Below are 9,751 nucleotides of genomic sequence, written 5' to 3'. Positions count from 1 at the left end.
TCGGCGGAGCGGCGTTGCAGTCACCGCAAGGAGCGGCTGGGCCCAGAGGCATCAGCCGGGATACTCCGGACAACCTATACAGCCACCTGGCCCTCAGCAGAGCGCCCGGTAAACCGCACAGAGCTCCGGACTCAGGTGGCCGGGCCCCGCAGGGACGCCTCTCGTGCCTGCGCGCACCAGCCGAGCGCAAAGGCGCTGCTGGGGCTGCGGCTGTAGCGGCTGAGAGCAGACAGGAGAACCCCACCGCGCCGTCCGACAGCCCTGCAGGGCCCAAGTTCGCGCAGAGATCAGCCCGCTCGCTGCCGCAACAGCGCGGGGCACGGGGGGAGCCCCTGAGGTAGCCCTGAGGTATCTCTGGGAGAGCCCCGGGGTAACCCTGAGGGAACCCTGGGGTACCCCCTAAGGTGTTCCTGAGGTATCCTCTCCCTTCAGGGCGCGCTTCGCGGGGCCGCCAGCGGAGGGGCGGGACCGGGAGCTAAGGGGCGGGGTCTGCTTGGTGGGGCGGGGCCGAGAGCGGAAGAGGGCCGGGCAGGGCGGGGCCGGGAACGGAGGGGCGGTATCGACAGGGCGGGGCCAAGGCCAGAGGGGCGAGGCCTGACCGGGGCAGAGCGAGAGCGGAGGGGCGGGGTAGCCCCGGCCCGGCCGCCCCGCAGCGGCGTTGGGGCGGGCCTTGGGCTCTCGCGGGAGCTGCGCCGGCGCCGCCCGTCTACGAGCGCGGCCGCCGCGGATCCAATAAACTTTGTTTAAAAAAAAAAAAAGGCAAGAAAAGGGCAGGAAAGGAGCGCTGCCGCCACGGCTACGGGCAAGTGCGTCACTGACCGCCGAACCGGCCCGGGGTGGCCGCTGCGGGCAGCTCCAGCCCCGGCTCCGCTCGGCCTCGGTAGCCGTCGCCCTCCGCGGGAAGCGGCGCCTCCGCCGCTCTGCGGGCCCGCTCGTGAGTATGGTGGAACGGCTGCGGTGGGCAGTGCTCCCCGCGGAGGGCGGCGGGGCAGCCGTGAGGGGCCTGGCGGGGCGCTCCGGCAGCGCCGGGGCGGGCGCGAAGAGTGACAGGTGTCAGGCTTCCCCTTCCCGGGGGCACCCCTGTAGCTCTGGCTGCGGGCCGGGCCGCGCTGTGGGACGGGAGCTGCTCCGGGGTGCTGCCGGCGGCGGTCCCCGGCCGGGGCAGGGCTGGGCTCTACCTGACAGCTCGTCCCGTACCGCCTCCCCTCCGCCCTGCCCTGCAGTGCCGAGTGTCCGCGCTCCCCCGGCACCGGGGAACATGTAAGCGCGGCCGGCGGCGTGAGGCGCTCCTGAGCGGCCGTGTGCTGCCGGGGGTCTCCGCTGACCCGCGGGGTTTTGTCTGTTCCCCCACGGCAGGGCTCGCCTCTCCCTCCCCGCACTGAGAGTCCGGGAGCGCCGGACGGGCGGGCGCAGCCATGGCGGGCGGTAAGGAGACGCGGCTGCTGCACCTCGGCGAGATGGAGAAGCTGGACAAGACCCTCTTCAGGCTGGAGCAGGGTAGGTCGGGGTGCCGGGTCCAGGTGAGAAGGACATGGCCGGGACCTCGTCATCGTCTTTGGATGGTAGTGGAAAGAAGAGCTCATCCTGAAGTGGAGGGGTTTTGGGGGTGTGTGTGGGGTGTTGTTGGTTTAGATTTGGGGGTTGGTTTGTTTTGATTTGTTTTCACTGCAGAGATCTATGAGCTCCGCACACAGTTTAATCTGACTCGTTAAACTCTTGAGAAATGAAGAGCAGATCGGCCAAGAGCCATCAGTCTTCATGGGACTGAAGTGCAAAGCATTTTTTAGACAGGGCTTTTCCTTCTCCTTTTATAGCCTGTACTTCAGTGACCTGAGAAAGTCCTCATAAGTCAAGGTCCTCCAATGTTTATCTTCTTATGCAGCACCCCATGTTTTAATATTGCAGTTTTGAAATCTATCGGTAATACTTGCATTTTGCAAAGTCTGCAGTTTGAGGTAATGTTTCAGAATATAAGCTCTTTAACAACTCCTAAATCTTGTTATCAGATTTGTTACATTATCAGAGCTATGTATCATGCTGCATACTTAAAAGAACTTGATGTTATTTCTTCCTGAGAATGTTTTTAAGCCTATTTCTAAAAAAAGTCCAAAACCAAAAACCATCCACTAATTGGTCTTCCATTGTGCTGCTTAGCAAATTGAGACTATAAAGCTAAAGCCCTTGTCTTTAAAAAATATTTTTAACAGTGCAACAATTTTTAGTGAGAGTTTTTGTGGATTTTTTTATGGTGTGTTACTAATCTAGGAGCATAAAGGAGCAAGATTTTGGTTCTTGAGAATAAAAATTCTCTTCAACTATATTGATTCCAAAATCTTCTAACCGGCCTAATGTGAGGAAATGTCAATAGTGAAGAAGTGCAGAGGTGATCCTAACTTCCATTTTTAACTTATCCCTCAAGTTGTGTAAATTTTCTTGAAAGGAGGGAAGCAGAAATGCATGGCTGTCAAACATTCTAAGTGCCCCTGCTGGTAGCAGTCTCTGAGAGGGCGTAGCTAATTTTGAGCACAGCATTTCTGATGTCAGTGTAACTCTTAGAGGAAACAAGATATCAGTGGTATATATCCCTGTGCTCTAATTTTAGTAATACCTCTAACAAAATGTCAGGCCAGTACTGAAGAGAGTGTACTTAACCTTCCAAAAGTGGTTTTATACCTATATCTATTACATTCGAATGAGCTTCATTTTACCTGACAGACATTCAGATCTGAAAACAGCTCCTTTACCTGGTGGGTTTTGGTGCAGTGATGATTTTGTTAATGAGAGAAACATAAAGCTGGATAACACTTATGTTTAAATGTATTCAGACATTGAACTCTGGTATTAGAGTCCCCATGATTCTATTTAACAAACAAGTAGTGTTTTTCAGCTTAGGGTATTGTAACTTGGTGTCCAGAATTTTTTACACTTTGTGGTTCATTATCTGTGTACTAATAATTTTCCCCTTTTTTGCAAGCACTCAGGTTTCTTTTACTCCCAGTTTTGTAGGCTGCTAGGGCTAGTAGGTGATTTACTGCACTTAACTACGTGACTGCCATGTTCTGTGTAAGAGCTTACATCTGTTTCGTTCACTTGAGTGAGCCCTGTACTTAGCCACTCGTGATGGTGAGCCTCATACCTACTGATGGAAACCTTTCTAAACCCTCCTGACTAAGCAGAATTTTTTATGTCTTACTCAGTAGAGTACATATGCTTTTATGTTCTAATTTTTTAACTTAATTTTTTCTCACTCTCACAAGGATCTTAAGCTTAAACTTAAGCCTTTTTCTATGTGTGTGAGAGACCTGGAGCACACATACAAGATTCCCTTTAGTTTATTGAGCTCTCTCAAAGTTTAATAATTTGTATATTGTAGCTCACACACAAGTATACATAATTCTTCAGTTAAAGCATAAGAAATTTATTTCTTTAGTGAATCCTTAGTGAATAACAAAGGTATTTGAAATATTTTCTGGTTTTAAATGTGTTCCTAATTTTTTTCAGATGTTTTCATGGGTCAGCCTACAATATAGACTTGGTAAACCTAAGTACTTAAAGACTATGTAATCCAAAATCTACATAAAATCGGATGTAGTTTGATGATCATGGTGTTTTGCTGTATTTTATTTTTAAAACTTTATGTAGCAAAGACAAACAAATTGGAAAGAAGATGAATGGTGCCCTGTAAGTAAAGGAAAAAAGATATATGTAAAGTATGCCAAGAACAGTGTTAGAAAGGAAGATAGAGATGATGCAGTTTTGAGTGCTGCAATATAAGGTTTGAACCTATTAAAGAATGTCCAAAGAAGAGCAGTGAAGATGGTGAAGGGCCTTGGGGGGAAACTGTCTGAGGTGTGGCCGAGGTCACTGGGCCTGTTCAGCCTGGAGGAGAGGAGACTGAGGGGAGACCTCATTGCAGTCTTCAACTTCCCTTGTGAGGGGCTGATCTCTGCTCACTGGTGACCAGAGACAGGAGGCAAGGGAATGGCGTGGAGCTGTGCCAGGGGAGGTTTCTGTTGGATGGTAGGAAAAGGTTCTTCACCCCCAAGGTGGTTGGGCACTGGGACAGGCTCTCTAGGGAAGTTGTGACAGCACCAAACCTCTCAAGAGTTCAAGAAGCATTTGGACAACACTCTCAGGCACATGGTGTGATTCCTGGGGAATTCTGAGCAGTGCCTGGAGTTGGACTTGAGTGGTCCTTGTGAGTTGCCTTCCAGCTCAGGATGTTCTATGATTCTGTGCTATAGAAATTTATAATTGTGCTGAAATTCTTAGCAAATATGATGGTGTTATTAAAATAGTAGTAAATTAGGAATTGTAGTAAGAGACTAGAAATATCTAGTTCTCCTGATCAAGTGATTTTACCTTTTGTATTTCTTTTTTCTTGAGGTTTTGAGCTACAATTCCGATTGGGCCCAACTCTTCAGGGCAAGCCCGTTACTGTGTATACAAATTATCCAGCTTCTGGAGAAGTATTCGATCGCCACAAGTTCAGGACACTGTCGTGGCACAATCCCACAGGAAAAGAAGATGACTCTGACAAATACTGCAAGTTGGATCTCCAAATTTCTGGGTCATACCAGTACTATTTTAGTCTTGGGTAAGTGAAATTTGTATACCTGCAGCAAATGCAGTTTGCTCCCTTGGTCTACATCTTCACCTGAAAAACCCCCTTTTTTTCCATGCATTTTTGAAATTGCAGCCAAGGCACCAATTAGAATTCACCAATGAAGGACAGTAACTGGTGGTTATGTAGTACTTTCTGATGCAGAAATATTCTGGAGAATATACAGAACCAAGCTGATGAACTTTCTGTGAACGTTGGAGAAGCAATCTGTTTTTACATGTTGTCAAATTCATCAGCATTCTGAGTATCTCAATGATTACTTTCTTCATTCACTTTGAGGATTGTTTTCTCTCTAGCACAGAGGTTCTGGCATTCTTTACTTGGATCCTTTACTTTGTCTTTTGTTTTAGTGGGACAAGTGCAGAAGAGAATGCCACTGTCTGTAATAATTGTAGTCTGTTATTTTGTGTTTCTGGAAGATGGATGGTTAAATTCTTCCAGGCTTAAGACGTTTAGCTCAGGTACCTTCCTGAGAATGGGGCTCAAAATGTAGATCTACATGTAGTAGATGGGCATTTGTGCTTTCTATGTTTCCATATGCCAAAGGGAGGAACCAGTACCCCATCTCAGGAAATAGCAAAGGTATCTCACTTTTCCAGAGTTTTAACCCTGTATCCCATTTGTATTCATTAAGTCCAGTAGAGAGATGATGCATAAGAGATGAACATTTCAGGGTTTACTATTTCCTTTTTATGTCATGCAGTCCTGTTCCCCCTCTCCCTCCAGCCACTGTAATGGGCTACTGTGTTTCTGAAAACCTATGCTATTTGAATTCTCTCTCTGAAACAGAATGGTACAATGGGTGCTAATTATACCAATGAAAATTATTTTTTCCTAGAAATGAAAAAAGTGGTGGTGGTTACATAGTTGTGGATCCCATTTTGCATGTTGGAGCTGATAATCATGTGCTGCCTTTGGATTGTATTACACTCCAGACATACCTTGCTAAGTGTCTGGGACCGTTTCATGAATGGGAGGACAGGCTGAAAGTGGCAAAAGAAACAGGTAATGCTAATAGACGTATTCAAGGATAGAAGTTTTTTGTTTTATGATCAAAACCCAAAGTTACACAGAAGAGCTTCAGTGTAAAAAATTAATAGATTCTTTGTCAATAATATTTTTTCTACTATATTCAACTTCATTAACAGATTAATTCAGTGAATTGATTAAAATATTGGCACAGGTGCAGAAATTCAGGGGTTTCCTAATATCAGAAACCACTTATTTTACTGTTTCAATTTGAGATAGACCTGGAAGCTTGTAGAACTGACAGGGAGGTTTTTAAAGCTTGTTTACGTAGAATTTCAAGGGTAAGATTCAGATTAATTTACATTGGCTATTCCAAACAGCAGCTCTGAGTACAAAAGTGCAGCTTATTATGCTTCTTTCAATTAGCTTTGGCTGTTTTTTTTTTCCTCATTGAATAAATGGGCTTTTATTTCATAGGTTACAACATGATTCATTTTACGCCACTACAGATGCTTGGACTATCTAGATCATGTTATTCACTGGCTGACCAGTTAGAAGTAAACCCTGAATTTTCAAACCATAATAAAAAGTGCACTTGGAGTGATATAGGAGCACTTGTGGAGAAACTGAAAAATGAATGGAATATGCTTTGCATCACAGATGTAGTCTACAATCATACAGGTATGGTTTTCATGGGTTAGTAACCAGAGATTGGTCTTATATTTTGTTATTTCCCTTTACTTCTCTCTCTTTAACCCATTTTTAGTAGCTGTTTTAAACAATGTAGCTGTCTGTCTTTGAGTCTCTCAAATCCAGGACAACTCCTTGCCATTATAACTGATACGTCTCTGTATCAGGTATAAAAGAATTTAGTATTACTACTGAAAGAGTGAGGAGAGCCCTTCTTAAAAAGAATTAATAAATTGTGTATCTGTGGTTCTATTTCATTATGTCTGGTGTGCTGTTCCCATATATTTGAACAGAGTCTGTGTTATGAATTGTTTGATGAGCGTAAATGGAGTGCTTTCTTGTTAAACAGGCTCTTTTGCTTGTAGCTGCTTAAAAGTAACTGCTCTAATTTGGATCTAACATGCAGACTGGAAACAGAGTTGGGACAAGAAGGTAGGATTAAGTAATGGGGAAAATGTTACAGCTCAGTCTGTGGGGGAAGAAAGAAGAGAGCTTTGTGTCTGGGGCAGGCTTTTTTTTAAGCATAGATATGTCAATACATCAAAGCTGTTACTTTGTTTAATTGCTTGAGGGACTGTGGATTTTCTTCTGTGTGATCTGATGAAATTTGAAATGTAGTGCTTAATAATTTGTGATTTTGTTGATTATTTGGATAATGAGTTTTCTTTGTTTATAATGTAGTTGCTACTGCATACTGTAATCCTAAAGATCATAATTACCATTCTCATACTAGAGACTACAGAAAGGGTTTATGTAGATTGGTATCTTTTGAGGCTCAAAAATGCCTAAAAATAAAACATTTGTGAATTTCAAGCTTTATTTGCTTTAGTTCTTTGGTGTTGACTTTTGCCAAACATTCCTGTCCAGTCAGTCTGGAACACAGTGCTTTCCCTGTCTGTTGGCTGAAAAGTTACTAATTATAGTTGTTGGCTCTGTCTGAGGGAATCAGGCTTTTGAACCTCCTCTCAGTTCTGGATAAAATATTTCTTACGCTTTTCAACTAGATGTTCAGTTTCTCTTAGTGATGCTTGAGATCCTCTCTTTTTTGAGCAGTGTATATTTGCATGCTACTAGGGGGAATTTATTTTGATGGACAGAAGGATCTTAACTACAGTAGTTACACACCAGAATATATTTGAGAAGGAAAATGTCATGTTATTTGGCTGCATTTGTAGAAGGACTTTTTCAGGTTACATTCAGAGTTAAAGTAATCTTCATTGGGATGGATGACTCAACATTTGTACTGTGGTGGAAAAGAAGTGTCTTCTAAGAGGATAGAAATATTCAGATGATTGTGGTTTTTAGATGATTAAGCAAGGTACCCTTGATGACTTTGTTGCCTGTCATGACCCTTCAGCTTACACTGGTTCTATCTGTTGGTAGTTTCTGCTTTCTAGTGGAAACCATTGTATAAAAATGGCACTGCTTCCCCTGTGCCCCTGTGGGAGCCAAGCAGCATCACCTGCAGGATCAGGCATTAAGCTCAGGTGTTTGGTGTGAAGCCCACAGTGTGGGCACAGCAGGGAACAGGGGGAATCAGCTCTGGATGTCTCTGTGAGGCTCTAACAAAAGGCAGCACCAATGGCTCAACTTGAAAAGTGAAGTTGTGCTGATGTAAAATGTCCCTGAGCCTTTGGCATCTTTGCAGGAGTGTCACAGATAAACTTGCAAACCCTCTTTGGTAACTGCATATATTCAAATAAGAAATATATTTACATTTACTTTTCACCAGGAGACAGAAAAAAGACAGTTGGAGTTTTTTTTCTTTTCTGAACTTTCCATGGCTGTAATAAATCATATAAAGTAGTAAAAATAAAGTGAAGTAAATTCTGTATTACTTTTCTTTCACCAGAGGCAAATATTGTACAATTGAAATATAGCACTTGAGTAAATCTTACCTTCAAGTAAAGTTTGTGTTTAATATGTAAAAAATGAGTTAGTTAAGAAAATAATTTTGGATTTTTATAAGAAGAATGTAATGAATTTTAGAAAGTTTTCTGTAATTCCTCATCTTGGGATTTCCATATTCCTATACTTACTTTATTCTATACACATACTCTTTACTATGGTATTTTTTCCTTAGCTGTAGTAAATATCATCACCAGTGATGTTTTGGATAATTTTTCTTCTGCAGTTAGATTTCTCTTATGTTACATTGCAAATCACTGGAACTTAATTTCTGATCAGGAAACATCCTTCTGTTCTGTACCAGAATTAATGGAAGGCCTGTTGACTTTTTTTTAATGCTAACTCTTTAGGTTTAAATTATGTGTTGTCTTTGTAGAATTATTTGTATTTACTTATGAAATTCCTTTACAGTAAATTATAGTTCTTGTTAGAAGAAATAGAACAAGCTGGCTTTGCTTTTTGGAGAAGCAAGTTTTTTTCAGAAGTGGTAAAGGACAAAGAAAAAAAGAGTAGGAGGGAATAATCTGTTTGGCCTGGAACAGCCAAAACTTGATATTGCTTTCCATAACTTTAAAACATGGTGGATTTAGTAGCAGATTGTATTTGAACCACAAGAATTGTAATTTCCACAAAAGGTTTTACGTTACAATAATGAAATTTTGCCATGTCTTGAGATACAAGATGGGTGCTCAGAAGAGCTGTTCACACTATAGGCTGAGGTAGAATTTCTCTTTTTCGCTTTGACATTTTTGTTTTAACTCCTTTGAACTAAGTAAACTTGGAATTTTAAGTGTTATTTGTTCTGCTGTAATTCTGGACACATCAGTGACTCTTCATGTTTTCAATATAATAATTTGTTATATATTTTCCCTTGTGTGAAGTTCTACTTCTGTTTTTCTCAGCTTTTTTGAAAACCTCATTTTTGTTCTTAGGCATTCTGTGAGGTTTTCTTTTTATTTTCAGTTTGAAATATTCATTCAAAAGAATATATGAAATTTCTTTTCATTTAAACAGCATAGCAAAAGAGATGCAAAAATAGAAAGAAATTAACTCTGGGATTTTTCTTCATTATTATGCTTCCAAAATGGAAATTCTGTGCTATGTATATATTTACCTGTACTGCTGCATGCATGCTATCTGTATTAGAATGCTACATACTACACCTGTGTTCCAGTGAAGGCTCCTTACCTTCTCTAAGTTAATTTTTAATGTCCAGCAATCTCCTGGTGCTTGTTGTTGCTGCAGGGGTAGCTTGGCAGAGAGACACAGGCTGTAGTGTTTGGCCTGAATGGGTGTTCCATTTGCATGCACCGGACACTGCACTCATCTTGCTCTGTAGGACTCAGTGATGTTGCTTCCCACAACTCAGCTTCTTTCTCTGGACACCAGTATCACAGCTAATCCTTTCTTAAATGCCCATTTAAATATATTTTGCATTAATTGTTTTTGGGATGTGGGCACTCTTCCTCTCTAGCTGTATGTGCCATCTTGACAGGATGAAGGATATTAAAAAAGAAGCAACTTTATATTATAAGTTTGGGATGTATGTTTGGCTTTCAA

At 42.7% G+C, this 9,751-nt stretch overlaps 1 protein-coding gene across 3 annotated transcripts in view; it reads left to right on the top strand.

Annotated features, from left to right (window-relative positions):
• Window positions 1–9: 9 nt before the first annotated feature.
• Window positions 10–9,751, top strand: part of AGL (amylo-alpha-1, 6-glucosidase, 4-alpha-glucanotransferase) — a 35,010-nt gene continuing 25,268 nt past the window's right edge. Inside the window, exons 1-5 of one of the 3 annotated variants that reach the window (XM_064720483.1) lie at window positions 10–108; window positions 1,357–1,497; window positions 4,387–4,597; window positions 5,463–5,629; window positions 6,071–6,274. In XM_064720483.1, coding sequence (XP_064576553.1) covers window positions 1,416–1,497; window positions 4,387–4,597; window positions 5,463–5,629; window positions 6,071–6,274 — 664 coding nt within the window. In that variant the 5' untranslated portion in view covers window positions 10–108; window positions 1,357–1,415. Of the gene's footprint in view, window positions 109–673; window positions 935–1,356; window positions 1,498–4,386; window positions 4,598–5,462; window positions 5,630–6,070; window positions 6,275–9,751 lie in introns of those variants that run through there. The other 2 variants (XM_064720484.1, XM_064720482.1) reach the window with 2 other exon arrangements.

Source organism: Zonotrichia leucophrys, chromosome 8 (genome assembly GCF_028769735.1).
Source record: "Zonotrichia leucophrys gambelii isolate GWCS_2022_RI chromosome 8, RI_Zleu_2.0, whole genome shotgun sequence".
Taxonomy (NCBI): Eukaryota; Metazoa; Chordata; class Aves; order Passeriformes; family Passerellidae; genus Zonotrichia; species Zonotrichia leucophrys.
This window is presented reverse-complemented; position numbering and strand designations above follow the sequence as displayed.